This window comes from Gouania willdenowi, chromosome 24, assembly GCF_900634775.1.
Source record: "Gouania willdenowi chromosome 24, fGouWil2.1, whole genome shotgun sequence".
In the NCBI taxonomy this organism is placed as follows: Eukaryota; Metazoa; Chordata; class Actinopteri; order Blenniiformes; family Gobiesocidae; genus Gouania; species Gouania willdenowi.
In genome coordinates, this window is record NC_041066.1 from 7,861,668 (window position 1) to 7,887,408 (window position 25,741).

General features: G+C 39.4%; 1 protein-coding gene across 3 annotated transcripts; it reads left to right on the forward strand.

Moving 5' to 3' along the window:
* The first annotated feature begins 331 nt into the window (after positions 1-331).
* On the forward strand, positions 332-25,300 carry fmn1 (formin 1). Of its 3 annotated transcripts, XM_028440056.1 has the most exons (19): positions 332-437; positions 1,352-2,914; positions 7,259-7,431; positions 10,372-10,480; positions 11,166-11,227; positions 12,267-12,937; positions 13,548-13,689; positions 13,970-14,057; positions 14,965-15,026; positions 15,105-15,193; positions 15,279-15,408; positions 16,642-16,788; positions 16,885-16,944; positions 17,218-17,338; positions 23,877-23,969; positions 24,092-24,143; positions 24,579-24,728; positions 24,817-24,898; positions 25,074-25,300. In XM_028440056.1, the coding sequence occupies exons 2-19, from the start codon at positions 1,426-1,428 to the stop codon at positions 25,107-25,109; spliced, it is 3,756 nt and encodes a 1,251-aa protein (XP_028295857.1). In that variant the 5' UTR covers positions 332-437; positions 1,352-1,425; the 3' UTR covers positions 25,110-25,300. The 3 variants fall into 3 exon arrangements, with proteins under 3 accessions (XP_028295857.1, XP_028295859.1, XP_028295858.1); XM_028440058.1 differs by lacking the exons at positions 332-437; positions 1,352-2,914 and adding an exon at positions 5,858-5,979; XM_028440057.1 differs by lacking the exons at positions 332-437; positions 1,352-2,914; positions 7,259-7,431 and adding an exon at positions 8,519-10,241.
* The last annotated feature ends 441 nt before the right edge of the window (positions 25,301-25,741 follow it).

Below are 25,741 nucleotides of genomic sequence, written 5' to 3' on the forward strand. Positions count from 1 at the left end.
ACAACAGGCTATATCTTTGAAGATATAGCCTGTTAGTTCCAGATAATAAAAAAATAAATAAAAATAAAAACTTGTAAAATAATAAAATCTGAACATTTACTGAATCAAACGGACTTTTTAAAGACTTCTGGTGTCCATTTAAGGTGTATTAAAAAGTGGATTGAAGTCAAGTGGATTAGAGAGTTAAACCCAAATCCCATAAAGCCTAACGTCTGTTTCTCCTCTAACACTTCTCTCGACACTAGTCTACTCTCATTGGATCAGCACAAGTCATTTTAAACTCATTAACCAATAGCTGACAGGTAAAAATATATACGAAAGCGCCAATTGGCTAAGATTTAATTAATGGGCGGGCTTTGTTCTACTGTCACCGAATGTCATTGAAAGTGCAACAAGACGTACGTTGACATAGAATGAAGGATGCACAACCTGTGAAAGTAAGTGTTTTGTTGTCGTATATTGTGAGTTTTGCATCGACGAGAAAACAAGATCAGGAGTTTTGTTAAACCTGAGATAGGTAACACTTTTGTTGAAGTTTTCTGTTGTCGTTTTTCTGTCCATCTTTTCATAGAAATGTGTAAATAATGACCAATGTAATGAGTCACAGCTAGTTTCTGTATCAGAGATGCAACTTTTATCACATTGTGGGCCACAAAAAGGTGATTTTCTGATCCAAGGGCTTCATTATTAACATTTCTGTCAACATTTAGATTAATGAACACTCTGAGGAAAGAAAACAGAATTTTGTCAGTTTTGTTGTTGTCATTTTGTGTATTTTTGTATAATTCATTTTGTTATCATTTTATGTTTTTGCTATTTTGCATCTTTTTTGGAGTCATTTCTGTGTATTTTTGGTATCATTTTGTATATTGTTCTCTTGTTTTTGTGTGTTTTTTCATTTTGGGAGTACTTTGGTGTTGGTTTTATGTGTATTTTTTTTCTCTTTCTTTTTTTTTTTTGTGCGCTTATTTTGGGGGCCACACAAAACTAGACCAAGGGCCCGCCACCCATTGCCCACGTCTGCTCTATTTGAACCGATCACTACATAAAGTCATGCTCATTTACCTGACTTTTTGGCAAATCAATCAATCAATCAATCAATCAATCAATCAATATTTATTTATAAGAAAGCACTGTTCATACATAGAAATGCAACTTGAACATGTTTGTATAAGAATAATATATTCTCTCATTGATTGTTTTTGATTTAAAGTATCTAAAATGATTGACTCAAGTGTCAATCATTCAAGGACTAGTGTTACTATTTGCTGTATTAATCTTGTGGATTTTGTACATCAGGTAAATGTTAGCAAAAGTTCACTCAACTAATTTATTGCTGCTCATTTTGCAGGTTTAACGTGTTGCGGCGTTTGTGCTTGAAGCAACAATTATCACCGTCTTTGCCTTTTTGGACATAAGGACATAATGGAGGGCTTTCGTAGCACTTTGAGCCTCCACCGACCCATTAACGAAAGAAGATCTGTGAGTCCATCTCTCTCCTTCTGCAGGAGCCCGTTCTGCCCCTCTGAAATGCCTCCCAAGCATCAACAAACCCAGACATCGAAGCACACGGAGGAAGAGGAGGAGGAGGAGGAGGAGGAGGAGGGTTCACATGAAGCACTGAAGCAGGCTCAAGCAGATAAATTCAGCCTGGCTGACATTAGAGAAATCCTCAAATCGCTGAAGGAATCATCGAATGCTCACTGGCTGACGGAGCTTTTACCTTTGTGCTCAGGGTGCCACGCGATCCTGAGCATGGGGAACCAACAAGGTACTAAGCTTAAGTCCAAAGGCTGTGGAGTGGCTTGTGGTGGTTTGCCAAGAGCACCAAGAATCCAGGTTCCTCGCAAGAAACGAAAAAGCGCTAAAAGTCTGTTCAATGCAGATGATTTTCAGCATCATCTTAAAGCGACTCAGAGGACTTTAACAAAGTTCAAGCAGCCCAGACGAAAACGTTTGTTGACTAATAGGGAGTGGGATCCTAAAAATGAGAGCTCAACCATCTGCACACCTGTGGCTAGAGGAGAAACAGTTTTCAGACAGCAAAGAAAAAATAAAGACACCTCAGAGTGTGGACTGAAGCTTCCTGAAGCTGCATCTGCAACTTCTTTAAGTTCCTCCTGCAAAGAAAAGAATGACTGCGTGTCTTCTGATTCTGACACAGATCTCTCCGAGTATGACAATGAGATATACTCACTGTTTGCTTCAAGTGTTGAGCCACGGGAAAGGAAATTTAGTCATCAAAAACACGTTGAAATACAAGCAAAACATGGTGAGTCGTCTGAAAAGAAGCGTCAGGAGGCGGATGCAGCACAGAGAGTGATGGAAAAGATTGCAGAGGTTGAAAGCATCATACGGAGGGTGAGTCTCACCAGCTCTGATTGGATCAAAGATAACTTCAAAGAAAGAGAGCATCAAAGCACGCATCATGTTGACTTTGAAAATCAGGAGCAAACCAATGAGAACCCAGTGGTAGAAGAGCTCCATACACTGGGTAAAGCTCTGAGCCAGAGTCTGCAGCACGCCCTGAGGATGGAGGCCAAAAAAACCAAGCAAGAAGCCCTTTTAAACATCAAAAAGTGCTTGATGACAAAAAGCACCTTCAGTGCACCCTCCCAACCCTACTATTCCAAAAAGTCACAGAGAAAACCTCCCTCGTTAACCTTTAAATCATCCAGGGCCAAAAAATACCCAAAGCCCTCGCCGTGCCTGCTTTCACATCCTGATCCAGATGTGTCTCCCATACTGTCACCACTTCTCTGGTTAGGTCCAGTGACTTCTAATGAGACCGACCAGAACAACAGAGAGCAGCACGAAGGCAGTAAAAATGACTACATGGAGGCTGCAGACAACAGACCCGAGGCCTGCACAAGGACACATGAGCAACTGGAGGAGGATTATTTGCTTTTGTCAGGTAAACACATTCAAACGTCTGAAGGATGTGAAACAGGCTGTAAATAATGAATCCCTGCTGGTTGGACACACCAAGTGTGTTCTTGTGTCCAGTCAGACGTGAGTAATAATGAGCACCTGATCGACTGCATTAGGAGAGGATCTGTGTGTGTGCGTGTGCGTGCGCGGGTGTGTAGTGCATTTCTTTTTGTTTTATTGTATTTTATTTTGCAACATACAAGAAAAAGATGGAGACAATAAATGTTTACTCAAAACGATATTTACAAATCCCACACATTACAATACACAGTGTGTGTGCGTGTGTGAAGGGATAAGGTAAGTAAATAAGTAATAATGGTAGCAGTTTGCTATTAACAGAAGAAGAAAAACATAATTAAATATCATAATTAGTATTAAATTAATAAATAGAGAAGGAAAAAGGCAATATACACCAAAAAATACAATACTAATAGTAGTAATAATTGTTATATAAAGGAATAAAGAGAAAGCACTAAAATAAATAATAACTACAGTCCATTACTACTGGACAGTGCACTATTTAAATTTAGAAGTTATTTATATATAAAGTTTTCCTTATTTTAATCTTATTTTTGCCTCATTTATCAGATTATTTCTCATCATTTTCATGATCCGTTTCATTCAAAATTGGACTTTTTACCTGCACTTTCAAGTTGCACGGAATAAAACAAAAATACTTTTTATTATCTCTGCCAAGGAGGTCATTTTTTCCTCATTTTTTTTCTGTTTGCAGGATTATGTCAGAAGTCCTCAAAACAAACTGACACAATTTGAACCATAGATTGACCACAGGCCATGGAAGATTCCCTCAAATTTTGGAAGGGATCCGGATCATTACACTGATTCTGGACCAGTTGGAAAAATAAAAAAAATCATTCTCTCATCATTGGTGAAATCGTTATGAAATTTGACTCAATTATGTCTTAGGTTAGTTCTTCTGTTTACCCACTGAGTTTCATCCAGATCGGATCCAGATTGTGCATGCCATCGTGATTTTCACCCAAAAATGGGGGTGCCCATATATTTGGATTTACTGTATCATTATTAATGTGGTCAGAAATTTCTTTCAAGCCTTTTAAGTGTGAATGATCAAAACTAAATCATCACCACCTTGTCCACTAAAAGGTTTTGAGGGTATTAACATTGTAGTATTTACACAGCTTTAGATAATACAGAGAGTATTTTTCTTTGTATTAGTGTAAAGTATGAAGCTGCAGCAGCAGGAATAGGACGTGAACTCATTGTAGTTTGATGCCTTTTCCTCCCTGTTCAGCATGAGCAGCAGAATGGCTGCGTGTCTAAATAGGATTAATGTTCAGGGCTCTGTGAAACACAGCAAATCTTTAGAGGCTGACAAGTAGAGAGAAGAAGACAGAGGCATACACACACTAACACCTCTGTGTTCTATTTGGGGTACATCGATTAGATTTAATTACGTATACATATGGGAGATAGGCTTACTCCTGATTTAAACAAATTATTACAATCTATTAGGCTTTACACGATCAGGGTTTTTGGGCCGATCACCAATCAGTGAGTTTTAAAAAAACGATCACCGATCCAATCATATGAATTCAGGTTGTTTTTTTTAGGTACTGACTGAATTCCTTCAGTATTACCTGATACAGATTCACAGAAAATCAAAAGGTACCTAAACGCAACCTTGTGACTGTGAAGGAGTAGAAGAGTTGAAGAATTTCCATGCAGGACTTGAACTTAAAGTTTGTTGTCAGAGTGTGTGTGTGTGTGGGTGCGTGTCCCTTTAACTGCAAATTAACGCGCGAGTCGCACGACCAGTGTGCGGAGTGAGGTAGCGTGTGTGACCGGAACAGATCGATTATAAGCTGTATGCTGTTTTTGAGTGATTGACAAAATAAACGTTGCAGTTGTTGAATTAAAGCAGTGGCTATCCGTACGGTTGCCGTCTCAATATACCGGCATTCTATCCGTACGCAGCGCCCCTCATTGGCCAGTTTAGGTCACGTGACTAAGACTAAACTTAACCCTAACCCTAAAAATTGTTGTGATATTGAGTTATAACCTAAACCTAACCCTAAACCTAACCCTAAGACGCTACGTACGTGTACTTCAGTAAACGTACCAATATCACCGGGGGTTGACCGTACGGCAACCGTATGAATAGACACTTTATTGAATTAAACCAGAGTCCCATGTCATACTCAGAGACTGCTGTGAAGCAAGGGAGTTAACCACGAAGCTGAGAATAGCTTCAACTACAGAGAGTTGGAGATGAAGCTGTGGAGGCAAACCACACTGGAACTACGTGAAGCCTCCTTTAGCATTAGCATTAGCATGAGGAGCAAACATATTTCCTGACTGTGGCATTGCAAAACCTACTGTTGCTTAGAGTCCGTAATAATATATTAACTAGGGATGTCCCGTTACAACTTTTTCATTTCCGATATGATACCGATATTGGAGACTTGCGTATCGATATTGATCCGATATCAGCATGAATCATACATTTAAAAAAGAAGGAAAAAAAAGCATTTATTTTTTTATTAAAAAAAAAAAATAACTACTTATTTTGTAGTGTGGAATGTTAGAAAAGGCATGATCAAGTGATGTCACTCAAACATTTATTATTAACCAATTGGTTACATACATTTTAACCTTCAACATATTATCTACAATAATCTACAATTGAATAAAAATAAATAAAAAATGAATAACAAAACAAAAAAAAAAAAAATCGAAAAATCCAGAAATTTGAGTCCGATATCCGATATTCGTTTTCAGGCTAATATTGGAACGATATCCGATATTGGATCGGGACACCTCTAATATTTACTTAACTTATTTACTTATCAACACTGAATGTATGCATGTACAATACAGGAAACAGTTTGATGACATCATCATCAAATGTTGCCATGGCTGCAAAATGAAAGGAATTTCATTATGGCTTCTATTTAGAGCTAGTGATTGGGTTGGACAAACTCTCACTGATCTGAGTATTTAGAAGTTAAACAAACAACATTTGTGTATTTTAAAAGCTTCAATTCTGATAATAAATGGTTGCTGCAGGTGAGAGACTTACAAATTATTATTAGAAAATTATTTTTACTCTGGTTTTAATATATTAAGCATATGTGCAGTCCGCTGGTCAAAAATAAATAAATAAATACATAATGTCTCTTATGTTGGACTTTTCTTTTCCATGTTGCAAAGGAAAATATATATATTTATGGTTTAAAAGAGATTACATATGTGTGCTTTCAACAGCTATTTTTGAACAACTAAATTTGGTTGGTTGAATTCTAAAAAAACGGTGGGGCGCGATTTAATGACCGTGAAAAAGGGTGAGACCAGTTGAGAACCCTTGCTACTATAGACAAATATTTGTATTTAACTGTTTATTAAACGGTTTTTGGCCCACTAGTAGTGTACGAGTACACTTACTACTAGTAAAGCAAAATCCCCCACCAGTAGACAATTTTGTGTTACTAATAGTACTAGTAAAGCTTTGAGTTTTCACCAGTAACATATTTTAAGTCTACCTGCCCCCTTATTTGCATATAAGTCTTACTAGTGACACTATGCTTCACTAGTAAAGTGTACTGGTAGTACACTCTTAAACCAAAGTTAAGTACATGTAATAAGATAAGATAATCCTTTATTGATCTCACAATGGAGAAATTCACTTGTTACATTTAGCATTCAGTAAGATCACTCAGGGTGTGCAGAATAGAAGTTTACAGTTCTAGTGCAGGTTGTCAGTAAGTGACGCTGATACAGAGATTATTGCACGTAGTTTTGCAAAGGGGGGTTATTATTGCACATGTTACTTTAGGGTCTTGTCGTACAGTCTGGCAGCAGTGGGGATGAAGGCCTTGCGTTAGCACTCCTTCTTGCACTGAGGGTGTCTCAGTCTGCCACTGAAAGAGCTGCTCAGCTCCTCCACAGTCCCGTGCAGTGGGTGGGAGGTGTTGTCCATGATGGAGGTGAGCTTGGCTAATACCCTCCTGTCCCTCACCTCCTCCACAGAGTCCGGGTTTGAGCTTAATCGTCGTGGTTTAAGATCATTAGTTGCAATGAAAAAATAAATAAATAAAATTGGGAGCTAACCACGCAGTTGTGCGGACCTTTTTTTGTCATTGCATCTTTGGACTTTTTTGATCCAGCACACTGCCTCAGAAAGGGATGTGCATGTTTTTTTGATTGTGCTTAAGACCATTAGTTCTAGTTATTTATGAAGAGCAAAGAAACGATCCAACACAGTGTAAATTGAGTATCAATCTTTGGAGATGTTGACAGCAGATGCTCTTTAAGGTAATGTATGAACTGGTTTTCTCTCTCCCTACAGATGAGGACCTGCAGAAGCAGGAGGAGATCTGGCAGCAGGAGGTGGAGGAGTCTCTGTCTCACTGCCGCTCGCTGTTTCATCCATCCAGGCCCAAGCATATCGACTTCCTGCGAATCACCGCCCCTGATGATGACATCTTTGACGCACCTTCACCTGTTCCCCAAGAGCTGGAGGTAAGCAAATAAATGAATAAGAATGACATTTGTTTCTGCTGTTGAACAATTAAGGCTTTCACTAACTCATCCACTGAGCAGTCACTAGGAGGCGGTAGGCAGCATTTTAATATTGACCATCTTAATATATCACAGAATGCTGGAAAACACTGAGATAAGCAATAGTAAACCATTGGTTTACTACTTTGTGTTTTCCGTTGTTCTCATATTTTCCTAATATAAAGAATATACTGTAATATGGGAATAGTTGTTAGAATATGCATAAGGATTGCAGTCATTTTAAATCAGGTATGCACATACTGTATATTTTCACATAGAACTACAACTAAGGAGCATACATTCAATATCAACTGCCTCATGAAATAACTGCAGTGAATAGATGCAGAATTTGCATTATTGACATTCATAAAAGGAGCTCAGAAACTGGTGAACAGTTGAACTTTGCACAAACGCTATGTTCGTGATCCCTGAGGTCTGGTACAGTTCATCCTGGATTGTATTTGTTCCCTGATTTACAGTAAATGCCAAAGGTTCACCGGATTATGTGAATGCATTCCTTTTTACGCAAACACACATTTACACAAAGGCGACTGTGTGCCGCTCTCATTACTGTACATACAAACACGCCTCATTACTAGTCATTAGCCTGAGTGCAAACCACCACAACCTCTATCTCAATACGATGAGTAAATCAGGTTGGAGAAAGGAAACGCAAGGATTAAAAAAAATCATCAAATTTTTTACTTTGAATGTTTATCATCACCATGCATTTAAAAACGAACATTCTAATACGTGTGCTAACTAAAAAGTACATGGGTTTTTTTTTTCTATGAAACACATTAGTATTAGTGCTACGTCATTGCCCAATTTGCCCCCTGTATCAGATTCCCTTTGAGCTGATTACTGTTGCATGCAGGAGGTTTTACACGCGTTAAGAAATCCAGATTAACCGGGCCTCGCTCAGCACCTGCAGAGCAGCAGAGGAACCACCAGCCAGTGGTGAAAATACACGCTAAATGTCCATCAAGTGATTCCTTTGCAGACGTGTTTACCCACCTTCAACTCTGGGTGTGGCATTCCATCTGCTTGTCTTTACCTCACGGATGTCAGGGAGGTGTCAGAAACAGCAGCCAGGGACACCAGTTGTAATTCAGTTACTCTGTGACGCTCTTCAACATGACATCCAGGACACATCTCGGTCACCTGCAGCAGGTGGAGGAACACTGGAGGAGATAATGAAGCAGAAATCAGAAGCTAAGGCTGGACATCTGGATTTCTCAGCCCAGTCAGAGGAACACCTGGAAAATGTTTGGTTTTAAAACTGTTTGGATTTCTCTTTAACGTCTGCTTCTACGTTTACATTTAAGAACCTCCCTCTCTGGTAAGACAGAATGACACAAGCTGATCCTTCTCTACGGACTTGAGAACAAACAATAAGGATTTCTTTTTCAGACCTGATAAAACTTGAGCATTTCCTCCTTAAAAATACTTTGGTTGAAATTTGAAAATGAAAGAACTTTGTAACCACCGACTGAATACATGCATGCTGTGCAGATGCTTTAACACTTGTCACACGTCTCTGAAGTGCTGTTCTCGCAACCCTAATGTTACACCAACACCTGTGCAGCAAAAACAGGTTTTAAGCGTTCTTGTTTTGTACTACTCATGAAGACATTAGCATTTCCTTTGTAATAACACAAGAAACAAAACAAATGGAGCAGCCAAAAGCGATCCTGAAATATTTCAAAAGGCTCTCAGGGGAGCAGTTTGAGGACGTACTGCAGGGGAAACTAAGTGTTTATCGAAAAGAAAATGAAGGTCTGGACAAAGATGCTCTGAAACTTCCAGAGGACCGGTCATGTGTTATATTGTCTCAGGAAAATATGAAGGCCTCCATCTTGCAAAGATATTTATCCGAGAGCGAATCCGACACAGCCGAGGAGGAGTGGGATGAGTTGGACTTAGCGGAGCTGCCACTCGTGCCTATAAACTTGCATGGTGACACTAAAACCACCATGAGAAGTCCTTCAAACTCCTCCACATTGGAGTTGAACTCTGTTTCTGATGAAGAGGAGGCTTCGGCTGCAGCTGAAGAAGATTTGATTGATTGTGAGGACAAAAGTGATGGATCAATGAACTCTGCTACTCTTTACAATGTCTCCACAACCTCAGAGGTCCAAAGTCTACCTGCCCCCACTCTCACTAGAGCCACCTTCTCTCCCGGTTACGCAACAGACAAGCAGCCTGAGCTCCCAGCCTTCTTTAGCGGTCTCAGGATACTGAGGAAGGGAGTTGTCGGTCCTGATTACGACACTGTGACGCATCTCAAAACAACCACTCAGGAGTCAAAGAGGATAGATGTCACGGATAAGAAGGAAAACACGAAAAGTCAAGGAAGCTTCCTGAACCAGATTTCTCAGTTTCTGAACCGGGAGAAGAAAGCAGATGAGGCAGCTGAGAAGAAACCTGAGGGAGACCAGGATGAGACCATCACATGCAGAAATGAGGAGAACCTGGAAGGGGAGAAGAAGAAGAGTGAGATAGAAGAGAAGCTTGAAAGGGAGAGGAAGAAGAGCGAGACAGAAGAGAAATTTGAGATTTTAGAGTCCACTGAGTCAACAAAGAGTGTGTCCAATGCTGAGGCTGCTTTTGATGCTTTCAAAGCATTCTTCACACCAAAGCCCCTGAGGAGAGACCCCACAGACAAGGTTGACCTAGACTCAGTGAGGAAGAAGATCAAGAGCAATAAAGATGTGCTGAGGACACTTTTTGAGAAGTCATCAGAGAAAAATGAAACACAGGATGGCAAAGTATGAGTCAAGCATGAAGAACTTGGAATGGACATGGACTTAGTCTAACACACTATTAAAGTCATATGAATGCTCTGAGATGCAGGAGCTAATGTTTAATGTTTTTTGTGTGTTTTTTTTTTTTCAACAGTCAGAGGCTTGCCCTTCAGGAGACGGAGAGGACAGAATCCCTGGTCGTCTGCAAGCTGTGTGGCCTCCAGTCAAAGAGGAAAAAATTGGCCTTAAGTACACTGAAGCAGGTACAGTCTCCTGTTCAAGCTCCATCTTATAAGCCTCAAAACCGGTGAAATCATAGTGGACAAACAGTCAGTGATGCAGATCTTTAAAAACTCTGGAGGCTGAAATGTGTTATCTTGAAAGACAAGCTGTGAATATTCAGAATAGAGAGAACAAAGAGTGGTGTTTGCTTTGATATCCGGTGGTGTTGTAAACTCAAGCCCTGCTCAGAGTGCAAACACAGTTCCGCCCTGTGAGAGTCTACAAACTCCACCTTCTGAGTGCATAATGTACTGGACTGGGTGACAGTGGTACATGTTTCATGGGAAAAAAGGGAACAGTTTGTTTGGTCTTTATGCTTTGCAATGTCAGCTGGAACTAAGTGGACACAGCGAAAAGGAAATGTAAAGTTGAATATGATGAATCTATTAAGCCTGTGCTTATCCCAGCTCACATTGGGTTCAAGGTACACTCTCTGCACAGAATGCTACACAGCACAAGTTGAAACGATTATATGTGCAAACTAAAGACAGAAAAAGCACATTATTTATTATTTAGCACATTACAGTTATTTGTAAGTCTGTCATTTGAATCCATCAATTACAAAAACAAGCAATAAATCTGAAGGACGGTGCAGCTGTGATGAAAAACATGAGCAGGAATCTGTTTTTTAATGATTTTTGATGTTTTTCTGCTGTTTCTCCTCAGAGCACCAAGCCGCTCTGTTGCAGCTCAAGAGAGAATGCAGAGAGGATGTGGAGCGAGTACAGGTCTGTATGAAAGGATTTAGCTAACACTTGCATTGTGCTCGACTTACATAGGGCAGTGAAAAAAAGTGAAAATTACCAGAAAAAAATCATCACAAATATGTAGATTAAATACTGGATTATCTTGTTTTGGAACCTATCCCAGCAGACCAGGAAACATGATGGAGAGAGTGCCAGTCATATACTGTAAAGACGAAATCCTTATGTCTCAGGAAATAAATAAGTTTTAAAAGGGAGCAAAAATAAAGATTATTGTGGCTAAATGCCTTTAAATTTTAAACGTTTTGTCAATTACCCTCAAAGAAGTCTCTTTTAGTTATAAATTGCAATTCATTTATACCTCAGTAGTAGGAGGTGTATAGGAGTGTCCCGATACAACTTTTTCACTTCTCATACAATACCAATATTGCATCCTTGAGTATTGATCGATACAGATATCACTTTGATTAGAAATCAAACATACTTGCATCACTTGTTTTTTTTAGTGTTGAATGTTAGAAAAACACAGTAACAATAGTCAGCAGCAGTTAATTTATTATTAACCAATGAGTTACATACATTTTGCCTTAAACATAAGAATATTTTTAATAAAATGTAAAAATAATAATAATTAGAAAAGTAAGCTCAATAAATCTTATAAAACAAAAGAATATATACTCTTAAAGTGACAATCATTTGTTTAGGAGTATTTTACAATTGCGAATACAATTTTATAAAAAATTAGACCTTAAAAGATCAAATTAAAAACAAGAAAACTACTTGAAAAGAAGAATATTTTACATTTGAGAAATACAATGATACCCTAATAATTAACCTCAATAAATCCAATAAAAACAAATTATGTATTGGAGTGCTGGTATCACAGATTTCACATGAAGGCCTATATTATCCGATACCTCCGATATTGATTTTGGGTCGATATCAACATTGGTTCGGGGATCCCTCAATAGTTTAAGCAACGTAGGTAGACGCACACAACTAATAAATAATCTGGCTGTGATAATTTTTTTTGCATATTAATGTAATCTAACTTTGTTTTCAGGAGGAGTACAACCAGCAGCTTTCCAAGCTGAAGGAGGAAAACAGAGACCACATCTCCCTACTTGAGTTAATGATATCTGAGCTGCAGGAAAAACTGTACCAGACAGGAGGAGCACGTCGCCGTGGCACGCTCAGAGACGTGGCCGTGTCCACCGCTGACTGCCCTTTACCCAAACTATTTCGCACCGTGTGTATTCAAACTGACCAGGAGACCTTCATCAAAACAGAGCTTAAGGAGAATGTGGGGAGAGCGGGGTCGAAAGTGACGCCCAAAAAGTTGGATTTGGCTTCTATCAGCCGCAGCTTGGCTGGAGAGACGGACGTCATGCTGACATGCTCGTCATCAGAACATCCATCAAACAAATCGGATGAAGTGCGAGTTCAGCCTCATCCTCCACCACCTTCACAGTCAAATGGCCCTCCACCACCACCACCACCACCACCACCACCACCACCACCTCCACCATCAATGCAGAACTCATTTTCACCTGCACCACCTCCTCCCCCTCCTCCTCCACCTCCACCATCAATGCAGAGCTCATTTCCACCTCCACCTCCTCCACCTCCCGGGGGAGGGTTCATGTTGGTCAAACCTCCCAGGAAAGCACCAGTGAAGCCCTCTCAACCAATGAAGCACCTTTACTGGACAAAGATCCAGATCCAAGAAAACAAGTAAGTTCACCCAATACAACACGTCACATGCATGTATTATATAGACCTGTGCAATATATCAAGATTCAAGATATATCAAGTTTTCTATTTTGACGATATGGAAAATTGCATATTTTTATTTTATAGCTCATTTTATAATAAAATACTTGTTTTAGGAGTTGCTGCTTTCACTACTTCTTAGAACAGCATTAAAAGCACAGTTACATAGATTGTTGAGTGCGTTCTAACACACACCTTTCCCTATACAAGCCACACTACAGAACTCACTCACACATACTGTCCCTTATAGGAGGAAAAGCCAAAAGTGGCACATTGTGCAGCTGTTTGTTAATAAATGTGCCTGTGTGGCATTTTGCATCAGCAAATTTAACTTTGAATTGTCTTTCCGCTCAGACTTTGAGTAATATATATATATATATAAGTATTTAGTCAGCCACCAATTGTGCTAGTATCAACATATACGTTTTTGTCCATCTTGCCCAGCCCTAGTATTATATCAAAACAACTTAATTAATTTCAAGCATCCCAGTTTGTCACAACTATTCACTATTCATCATCAGAGCAAATCATATACTGTTATTCATCTCTCTCTCTCTCTCTCTCTCCTCAGCAAAGAAACTCTGTGGAGCAGCTTAGAAGAACCAGCTATTAAAAACACCGGCGAGTTTGAGGATCTCTTTGCTAAAACTACCACACAGACCAAGAAGAAGCCACTGTCTGATACTTATGAGGAGAAAACAAAAGCCAAAAAGGTAAAGCATCATTACCAGCATCACATGACCAGCAGTACTCAGTTTGTCCGCTAGAGGGGAATGAATAACTCTAAAATGCTTTTTAGTCGCCACTGACATATAAATTCACCTGTTGAAATGTTGATGTTTGCGTTGTGCGTCTGAATGAAAGAACAATCAAACAAAAAGAAGATTACATTAAAACAACAGAGTTCATCATAGGTTGGATCGTTTCATAGTCCCTGATGCTTTATGTATTTCTTTATATATATATATGTATGTGTGTGTGTGTGTGTTTCAGACCATTAAGCTGCTGGATAGTAAACGATCTCAGATGTTGGGAATCCTCATATCCAGCCTCCACCTGGAGATGAAAGACATCCAGCAAGGTACAAAAACCAAATTTAAACAGTTTTCTCTGATGTTTGGAAGTAGATTTGTGTCTTTATTATTCAATCAAAAAAGTTGCTTTGATCAAAAAATATTTATATATTTAAAAAAAACCACTTAACTTCAAATAATGAAAAAACATGTTTGAATGCAAACTAATATTTCACGCCCAACAAAATTTGTATTTGAACATCTTTTTTTTTAATGATTTTTTTTTTTAAATAAAGTGAGTTATTATTTTATTTTTGTATTTGGGCTGTATTGGGTAGGACCTATGTATATATATTTTTTCAACCCCCCCCCAAAATGTCACTTCAGTCAAAAAATAAATTTTTAATGTTCAAATGCTTTATATATATTGATTGAATAATAAAGAGAAATATAAATCCACAGTGAAGCATTTCATTTTATTTTAATTGTTTAATTAGAAAATTACACTCTTTGCTGCTTTGAGATTTAATCCAAACAATAGTAACAACAGATAATTCGTTACACAATCTCACAGATGTTTTTACTTTTTCTTTATGTGTGAAAATGTATCTTTTTTATTATTCTCTTGCCTGATTCTTCAAATGTGTGCAGTGTTTAAATGGTTTAAAATGGTAGAATATATAGTTTTCTTTTTACATTTCTTTACATTATATAAGATTCAAGGACAGCAGTCATACAGTGTTTACGTTTAGGGTTATTATTTTTCTGATACAATCAAACTTCTTAATCATATCATTTTTTAAACAACCTTTTTTGTGCACATTTTTTTTAAATTTAAACATCCAGAGGCACACCACCATTCAAAATGTACCAAATGACAAAGGCAGCTTAATAAAGCAAATATTACACAAAACTGATATGCAGAATGAATTAACTTTGTCACCAAGTAATATTTTTCTCCTGTTTTACTTCCAGCTCTGCTGACAGTCAATCACTCTGTGGTGGATGTGGAGACCATTGAAGTACTGTATGAAAATGTATGTATTAGCACAAAGTTGTTGTATTTTTTATTGCATAGTATTAGAAAGAGCTGATTCAACCATTGTCTGATTCAGAGAGCACAGCCAGAGGAGCTGGAGAAGATCAACAACCACTATGAGACGTCAGCCGAGGAGGACGTGAAGCTGCTGGACAAACCTGAACGGTCAGTAATATCCTATAAGTCCAGTTTAGCTCCAGTAACGTCATTGTGTTTTCATTGTTTTGAAGCTGTCACGATTTTTGTCCAGGTTTCTCTACGAATTGTCTCAGATCCCAAACTTTGCAGGCAGAGCGCGCTGCATTGTGTTCCAGGCTGCTTTCATCCACGGGATTGCAGCCATTCAATGCCAACTCAGCACTCTCTCTGCTGTGTGTAAGGTGGGTGACGCACACAGACACACTGTTTTAGTTCAGTCAATTACTTTATTCAAAGCATGTTTTAAAAACCAGACCTGGGACTGGTTTGCTTGACTATATTTAACGTACTTTTTTGTCCCGTGTACCCCCTTTGAGTTGTTGGTAAATCATGTGTACCCCAAATTTTTCTCTTTCCTGTGTTCCAAGCATTGTTCCCTAAGACTTAATTCCGCAAACTCAAAATATTTGGTGTATTTAAAGTTCCCATATTATGCTATTTTTCACCCATCTCCATTAGTTCTAAGAACCCCAGAAACATAGTATTTGAGGTTTATTTTCCCAAACTCGCCTGTTTTCCAGAGTTTTATCCTCTGAAAAGTCACTTTCTGAACAACTCTACACAAACAGGCTGATTTGCGGCCTACTTATGCATGTTCATGGGTGGGCGTGTCCATAGACGGGATACTGACTTTCTCCTCCCCGCACGGTGATGTAGGGCCAGAGGACGGCCCGCCCTCCTCCCACCCACTCCGTAGACAGAGCATGGGGGCGGGGCGTTCTGTAGAAAATACATACATAGCACTGTGTGAAGGACTCTGAAATGTTCACCTTCGTGGGCGTGTCTGTTTACATGTCAATCACGGCAGAAAGCTTCCTGGAGGCTCGGCTTCTCCAGCTCAGTGCCACGTCAACTTCGTCATCAGGTGTTTTGTCACCCTCTAACTAACGATTGAGGGAATCAATGAAAAAAACACTTTGGACATGTGTATGAAGCCCAAATAGCACTTTTATGATGTTTAAAGCACACAAAAGTCAATTTAAAAACAAAAAAAGCAACTATCAATGTGATATACCTAAATGGTTAGTAAATACTGTCTCCTATGTAGAAAATAGCCAAGTAATTATTGTCTCCTACTGTCAAAGGTGTGATTAAATGACCACTACAGCAATAAACTATCCTGTTTCATTAAATTAAATTAAATGAAAAGTCAGTATTTTATTGTACAACACTGTATGTATGTAGTAAATTTGTCCAAAAAATTGCCAAAAAAGCAACCAGGAATGTTATCATTATTTTGAAATGAATTGAGAACTGTTTGTAATGTGCTCCTGCACCCCTGGTTTGGAATCATTGTTCAAATACATGTACTTCTGTGTTTTAAATTTGACTTTTAGCCATAACTGACCTTTAATTACAGTTCTTTGTCCACTGATTTTGTGATCTACATTGTGGAGTGCTAACTGTTTTGCCAGGCTCTACTGGAGAGCGACAGCGTCAAAGATGTGATGGGGCTGGTTTTGGCTCTGGGGAACCATATGAATGGAGGCAACAGGACTAGGGGCCAGGCTGATGGATTTGGTCCGGAAATCCTCCCAAAGCTGAAGGACGTGAAGAGCAGAGTAAGTGTACAGTTATTACATATATAGATAAAGTATTTCTTACAAACACAACAACTTTGTCAGTGTTTACATGTGAGTCCTGCTTTTCTTCTGCAGGACAATCGTATCAGCCTGGTGGACTATGTGGTGTCGTACTATCTTCACAATGTGGACAAGGTAGCACAAAAGCATGTTCCTTACAAATGTGGCTTCATTTAACAGAAAATTAAAAGAGATTTATTGCCAGGAAGTATTGTTACAACACAGAAATAATCTACCAAACACACATTTAAGTACATTTTGCATTTTAATATGAGCGTTTATATCCTTTGTCACTTTTCCTGCTGCCATTGCCTGTAGATCATCCCACTAATCAAACATTTGCATTATAAAGGAGAACTGCTGTTTTCCAATCATAAGCTGATCCCATTTGTGGTTGTGTTTGACCAGAACGCCGGCACAGACAAAAGTGTGTTTCCTCTTCCTGAGCCTCAGGACGTCTTGGTGGCCGCCCAGGTCCAGTTTGAAGACTTGAACAGTAATCTGAAGAAGCTCGGACAGGACATAACAAGTAGGTGACGCCTAATTAACACCTTAAAAAAAATCCATGAGAGCAGCCTATGTGCCGACCCCACGTTTAGGTTGGTTTAGATCAGGAATTTTGGTTCATGGGCCAAATCTGAAGCAGTCTGACCTTAAGTCGTTGCAGACTTAAGACGGGAAAACAAGCAATTTCATTATTATTGGGCCCTAATTTGCACTTAATCGTATTGACAGTATATAACGTAATAATAATAATGGTTCGGATTTATGTAGGGCTTTTTTCAAGGAGACTCAAAGGGCATTACAGAAGTTACAGAAACCATTACTCATTCACACCAGTCACTTATATCAGTCATACCAGTGGTGGTACGGAAGCATGGCTGCCATTACTCGCCTACTGCCACCACCAACACTCATGCACAAATCAAACCCACTCATATCCATTCTTAATTTCCTAGATTTTATCACCAATTTCTATTTAATTTGGGTAAATGTTGCGGAATTATTTGGGGAAAACTGCAGGATTTTGAAAAATTGACTATAAAAGTGACTGCAGTCATGCGATGTAAGCACAGGGTCTTAGATTTCTACAACTGAATAATTTGGTCGTTCGTGGTTGCTCTGTCCTTTTTACTTTCCTCCTACGAGCCGAATTGGATGCACTAAATTTACCCCGCGGGCCTTGAGTTTGACACATGTGGTTTACAGTATTAGATTTTTTCAAAATGGCCTCAAAGTGTGACTCCCACTGTGAGGCGACCACAGCGAGCACCATGTCTCTGTCTGAACCTGTGGTCATTTTGTTGTGTTTTTGTGGAACTCTATCACTGCCAGTTTGTTTTGCTCTGAGGAGATTCCCACAGTTAAATTTCAACCCAGTCTGGCATTGCACTCCCCCCCCCTCTACAAATATACCCTTACTCATCACAAGCTCACCCCCCTGTATTCCCATCAGTGGCCCCAGCCCTTCAGTAAGTGTTTATACACAGAGATGAAGGCGCTGAACAAAAGATTCCCTCTGCTCGCTCTCATCCTCGTGGCTTGTCCTCCACTTTAACTAAGTGTGCCCAGATGATGCCACTCATCATGTCAGCCAGTTTAAAGCCAGTGCCTGCAGTGCCCTGTTGTTTCCATGTATACATATAGTCTGTTTATGTGTGTATATCCAGAGACGAGCCGATACTGGCCTGGCGCCTTTCAGATTCAGGCTCTAATCCTCCTGTCCATCAGATCTGCCATCATTGTTCCTTTGTGCCCATGTCGCCAGCGCACACAGAGCGAGTCGCTTTCTATCCACGAAATCTCCAGACCCCAAACATCTGCATCATCTCTGCACAGATGCATGGATCCATGAGGCACAGATAGCTTTCTCTAGCTTTCAACACAGCTTGGTCATATCTGGCCGTCTACCCAAACCACCGTGTAATCTGGATTGTGTGCCACAGCTTCCTTTTGTTCTACTTGTTTGAACTGCCCTCATGCCTGCTTTAAAACTCTCCCCGTGTTGTTGGGTCGGCATGGGACACTTCCTATTGTTGTGATGCTGCACTAAAAGCTGAAACTTCATTTTATTTTAGTGATTGGATAGTTGTGGAAGAGAAGTTGAGTGATAATGTCTGACATTTGTATACAGCTACTGTATGAGAAATAAAAAGATAACGCACGACCGAACATGTTCGATAACCACTGCTGATTTAGCTACAGCAGTGCAAACAATGAAAAACAAATAGAATTACATACAAGCTTGATACAATTCTCAAATTATGAAGGAACAAATTAGGGGAAATAGATATAATATGATATTTTTTATGATATTGACTTCATCTACTCAGTTCAGCAGTTTGATTAATCGTACAAATCCTGACTCTGTAATGATACCACGAATGCAATGGTGAAATTTATAATTTATAAAGTATTTATTTTGGTCATTCCTTCTGCCGATGCTGCTGTACTTTATGTTCTACATTTCAATTGATCAGACAAGCGACACGTGGTTCAACAGATGAACCTATAACCAAAATAACCCCAGAAATACAGAAAATGACAGAAAAATACACAAAATTATACTAGACGACAACAAAAATGACTCCTAAATCACAAGAAAACACAAATTCATTATAAAAACACACAAAATGATGGAAAAAAATATACAAAACCAGAACAAAAATACTGCAATTGACCCAAAAAACACAAAACGACAGCAAAAGTACAAAAGAAATCTGAAAAAATATACAAAACAAAAACAAAAATACACAGATTGGTCATTTTTCCATATGTTGACATGAATGTTGATAATGTGGCCCTCGGATCAGACACATCTCATTTTTGTGGCCCCCTACTGTGATAAAAAGTGCCCATCTTTGCTTTGGAGTATGGTATAAAAATGTACGCCATTTTAAATAAGTATACAAATGCAGTCTATTCTGATCTAATGTCTGCGTCAGACCTGGTTAATCAATTATTAATCAATGATGGTCGTTCACAGCATACCGCGTGGATATTCTTCACTTTCATTTGGAAACATCTTACTTGAATCTACTTCATAATTTCACACACAGACACATTCTGTACATATAAGTAGACAAAGGCAAGCCCACCATAACATAACAACATACATATGAAAATGTGTTACTTTGGTACAGTTAATGATCTGAAAGCTCTTCAATGATCTCTGTGGGTAACTCGGGGGTCAGTAACCTTCACCACTCAAACGTTGGTCCCGATTCAAAAAGCAGACTAAAAAAAGAAGGCTACACAATGCTGAGATTGCCACCGCCACAGTTTACACTAATCCCCACTGAAAACAGTATTCTTTTGTAATCTAATCTGGGAGATGTTGATGGAGCATGGGGGCAGGGGGCTGGAGGGGGGGCAGCGCTCGGCTCCCTCGGCGGCCTCTATTATGACTGCTGCTGCAGACTGGCTCCTCTGATCCACTGATTGGACGCAGAGTCGCATGGAGCCACAGACTGGCTGAGGAACAGGGGAGAGGGGCTCAGTGGGCCGTCGCCATCTCACTGTGAATCTCAAGTAGTTGTATCTGAACAGGAAGTGGTGTTGATAACCTCCTGATCAGATACAGGTGGCTCTAGTTCAACCTCAGAGTGCACTTTGCGTTCGTATTTTGGATCCATACTATTATGGATTTAATAAATAATAATCTATACCAGGGATGGGCAACTCTATCACAGCGGGGGCCACAAAAATGTGATTGTATCTGATTCGAGGGCCACATTATCAACATTAGAATAATGACCGATCTGAGCATTAATATAATATAATATAATGTGTCTTTTTGTTATTTCTTGTGCTCTGTTGTAATTTTGTTTTTTGGGGCCACTTTCTGTATTTTTGTTGTTGTTTTCTGTATTTTCCTGTCATTTTGTTGACAGTTTGTGTCTTTGAAACTGTTCCGTAATGTGTTGTTGTATTTTGTGATTTCATAGTCATTTTGTTTATTTAAGTGGCTGTTGTGTCTGTCTGTGTTGTCATTTTGCGTTTTACGTGTCATTTTGTGTATTTTTTTGAATTTTTTGTGTACTTTGTTTCATTTTGCTGTCGATTTGTACGTTTTGTGAGTTACTTTGTGTATTATGTTTATTAGCTTTATGTTCCTTCCAACTTCTTGAATTACAATTTTTGGGGATTTGTTTTGGGGGCCCCACAAAATTAGACTGATCTATTATAAAACAGGAAATAAAGTGAGAATACCTTTTAATTTTATATGTATCACAGTATACTCAAAGCTTGTTTTTACCACAGGTAAAAGCAATGGACTATAAGTACTCACGTTACTGAAATTGAGTTGCTTTTTGGTAACTTTTTGAGTATATTTCTAAATCAGTAATTTAGTACTTAAGTACATTTTAAAAGAAGAAAAGTAATTTGTTACCTTTCTACACCCGACCATTACTGAGTAAATTATTATTTTTGGTTTTAAAATGATCCACGAACATTGTGAAACTACAAAAAAATTACATGACCTGACGATATATATATATATACATTTAAAAAAAACTCTTTCTCACCCACCGTGGGCTGTCTATTTTTTTTTTCTTCAAGCTTGGGTCCTCTTCCAGAGGCCTGGGAGCTTGAGGGTTCTGCGCAGTATCTTTGCTGTTCCTAGAACTGCACTTTTCTGGACCGAGATGTCTGATGTATTTCCTGGGATCTGCTGTAGCCACTCTTACAGTTTGGGGGTCACTGCCCCGAGTGCCCCAGCGACCACGGGCACCACTGATGCCTTCACCCTCCAGGTTTTCTCAAACTCTTCTCTGAGCCCCTGGTATTTCTCTAGTTTCTCGTGTTCCTTTTTCCTGATGTTGCAGTCACTTGGTATTGCTATGTCAACCACAACGGCTTTCCTCTGCTCTTTGTCCACCACCACAATGTCCATTCTGTCTGTCTGTATCTGGAAGTCCCACAGGATCTTAGCTCGGTCATTTTCTACCGTCTTTGGAGGAGTTTCCCACTTTGATCTTGGGGTTTCCAGCCCATACTCTGCACAGATGTTTCTGTACACTGTGTCAGCCACTTGGTTATGGCGCTCCATGTAAGCTTTCCCTGCCAGCATCTTACACCCTGCCGTAATGTGCTGGATGGTCTCAGGGGCCTCTTTGCACAGTCTACACCTGGGGTTTTGTCTGGTGTGATAGATCTGGGCCTCTATTGCTCTGGTGCTCAAGGCCTGCTCCTGTGCAGCCATGATGAGTGCCTCTGTGCTGTCCTTTAGCCCAGCTCTGTCTAGCCATTGGTACGATTTCCTGACATCCGCCACTTCAGTTATGTTTCGGTGGTACATCCCATGTAGGGGCTTGTCCTCCCATGACGGAACCTCCAGCACCTCATCTTCTGTTCCCCAGTGTCTGAGACATTCACTGAGCAATTCATCTGTTGGAGCCTTGTCCTTGATGTACTTATAGGTCCTGGATGTTTCATCCGGGATAGTGGCTCTCACGCTCACTAGTCCTTGGCCTCCTTCCTTACGGCTAGCGTACAGTCTCAGAGTGCTGGATTTGGGGTGGAACCTTCCGTGCATGGTTAGGAGCTTTCGTGTCTTAACATCTGTGGTCTGTATCTCATCCTTTGGCCAGCTTAGTATTCCTGCAGGGTATCTGATTACTGGCAGGGCGTAGCTGTTTATTGGCCGGGACTTGTTCTTGCCATTGAGCTGGCTTCTTAGGACATGCCTTACTCGTTGGAGGTATTTGGCCGTAGCCGCTTTCCTTGTCACCTCTTCGAGGCTGCCATTTGCTTGTGGGATTCCGAGGTACTTGTAACTGTCCTTAATGTCTGCTATTGTTCCTTCTGGGAGTGAGACCCCCTCTGTGTGGACTACCTTCCCTCTCTTAGTCACCATCCGACCACACTTCTCTAGTCCGCATGACATCCCAATGTCTGCGCTGTAGATCCGGGTGGTATGGATCAGCGAGTCTGTCTCGCTCATTCATAGCGTACAGCGTGATGTCATCCATGTAGAGGAGGTGACTGATGGTGGCCCCTTTCCTGAGTCGGTATCCATAGCCAGTCTTGTTAATTATTTGGCTGAGGGGGTTCAGGCCTATGCAGAACAGCAGTGGGGACAGGGCGTCTCCTTGGAATATGCCACATTTGATGGAAACTTGTGTAAGTGGCTTGCCATTGGCCTCAAGGGTGGTTTTCCACAACCTCATGGAGTTTGCAATGAAGGCTCTTAGAGTCCTGTTTATGTTGTGAGCTGTGCTCATGTATTGATCCATGTGCCCGCTTATCTTAGCCGCTATGATGCCAGATATGAGCTTCCACGTTTTGGAGACGCAGGTTATTGGCCGATAGTTGGATGGGACTGTACCCTATGAGGGATCCTTCAGGATCAGGATTGTGCGCCCTTTATATATATATATATATATATATACAGTATATATATATATAGACACTCATCAGCCATTCGGTGATGCTCATTCACCTTCTGGAACAGTTTGGGTTTGAGATTCACAAATTAAAAAGACATTCTTCCCTTTTGATCTCATTACAAAAATATATCAAACAACAACAAAAAATACTCAAAATGACTCCAAAAGACATAAATAGATTAAAAAAAGCAATTTGTTTTTTTCCTGTAATAACGCACAGATTGGTCATTATTCTGTTGATAATGTGGCCCCTCAGATCAGGCAATCACATGTTTGTGGCCCTCACTGTAATAAAAGTGGCCCATCTCCGGGTCAGAGGAAGGTAGATAGGATTGGTATGTAACCTGTGAATCTTGATGGTTTAGTAGATAAGTTGTGTCTACTTTGGGTAAATCTGAGGTTGTTTTTTTTTTGTCATTTTAATTATTTATGATGGTTGTGTAAAGCAGATGATGAGATTTTTTTTTTTTACTGTGTTTTGGCTGCATCGTTTTCCACTGGGCAATCCAGTTAGCCAAGTCACTGGGCTTCATGAATTTGTTTAGCATCATGACCCATCACTGAACTTAATATAAGATATTCTCAACACTGTCTCATATGAGGAACTATTTCTCTACAGTATTATGGCTCCTCTTCTGTAACTGTTCATACCTTCATGTTGTTTGATACACTTAGAATGTGAGAAAGACATCCAGAGGGTTTGTTCAGACTGTCCTGAGGAGCTGCTGCAGCCGTTTAAGGACAAGATGGAGGCGTTTGTCTTCAGTGGTGAGTGAGAAACATTAAAAACTACAAAAAACCTCAATACAATGCAAGAGAAATCCAATAAATTGACACAGAAGGTTTTCAAAGGAATCCCTTTAACAAGCTGCTTTTCTGTTTCAATGCAGCACAAAAGGAACGAGCTGATGTTTCTTATCAGCTGAAGAACGCTCAAAAAAGGTGAGAAATTCACATTCTGGAGGAACGTTTGAAAGGAAGCTTGATGAGTTTCAGGAGGATTTCATACTATAGCGTCTATAGATACAGTTGAGCAGCAACAGTTATTTAACAGTGATTTTTTTTTTATTCAGAGGTGGATCAACCACACTGTGATATGATGTTTTTGTCTTATTATCGCCTACATCAACACTTTGATTATTCAGAATAAATGTAATTCGGTTAATGCTGCAAAAAAAAGGACATATACCGGGGCATTTTATAATTTTTTTGTCTTTTTAAAATATACCTTTTCATTGTCATTCGACATGTCCTTCTTTTCACTTAAAAAAATAAATAATAATATTTGTTTTTTTTTTTTTTTTTTTAACATGTATACCTGTTTTGGGAGGTTTTTTTTGGTCATTTTTTGCTGTATTTTTGTTAATATATTTGCAGTTTTCAAGAATTACTGTTATACTTTGGTCTGTGGCCGAGGATGGGAGAGAAAGAGGTGACGACCACTCAATTCTTCATGCTCTGGTTTGAGTTTTGTGCCGACTTCAAAGCGAGGTGGAAGAGAGAAAGCAAGGACATCTCCAACGAGAGGTGTGTCTCTACCCGTTAGCGGATTCTGTGTTGGGTATTTTTCATGTATTTTTCTTTTGGCTAAAAGCATTTTGTTGCATTAACTCAGGCTGAAAGAGGCTCAGATGTCAGTGAAGAGGATCACAGCAGAGAAGAAAGTAGAAACAAGAAGGATCAACCCAAACTGCTTGGTGAGAAAGACTGCAGAGACATTGCATATCAAATATTAGGAGATGCACAATGAGTTAGTGTAGATAGCCACAATTCCTCAGCAGAAAGTGTGTCCATTGTGCGGATGCTACTGGATTTGTGAGGATTTTGGGAGTTATTTGTAATGTTAAGCACAACTTTTTTTTTTCTCCACAGAAAGAGCGTATACGTCAGAAAGCAGCCAATACGTAGTCGATTCAAGGATCATCTTTTAGCACCTGAACGTTCACGAAGTTGGACCTGAGTAGACACACGATTACCTCACTGATGAATAGACACTTCCATCACTTTTGTTGTTTACTCATTTAAAAACATGTATGCAAATAACTGTTACTGTTAATATGTTTCACACTATATCTCATTAAAAAGATCTAGTGACTACCGTGCAGATCCTTCTTCTATTCACAGCTTCTTATTATAACTTTTGTCATGATTTTCATTAATAAATTTCTCAATTAGTAAAAAGGTGACGACCTGCTTTTTTTTCATGTCATTTTATTTCAAATGCTGTGACACATACTATGAGAATAACAACAGACTTAAAATTATTGTTGTTAAAATGACATAAACGCGTTTTTTTAGTGCAGGTTGAGCTTCAATGAGTTTGACGCCCACAGGATGAAGAAAATGAATGAATTGTTATTGTACATGCCTTATTCCTAAGGTCGCTACTGCAGAAATGTTTGTGCGCACAACTTTTGATGAGAAAGCAAAAGTAGGAGTTAACAAACAATGTAAGTTGACAGCTCAAAAGTGTAGTAGGTTTGATAGTTAGTAGCAAGTAGGGATGGGCGATATAGACTAAAAAATGTATCTGGATAATG

Bases quoted from the DNA above. Each gene is read 5' to 3' on its own strand.
- fmn1 (XM_028440056.1), top strand. From the start codon at position 1,426: ATGGAGGGCTTTCGTAGCACTTTGAGCCTCCACCGACCCATTAACGAA. The intron at 2,915-7,258 runs GTAAACACATTC...CTCTCCCTACAG, and splicing joins GGATTATTTGCTTTTGTCAG to ATGAGGACCTGCAGAAGCAG. The intron at 16,945-17,217 runs GTAGCACAAAAG...GTGTTTGACCAG, and splicing joins ATCTTCACAATGTGGACAAG to AACGCCGGCACAGACAAAAG.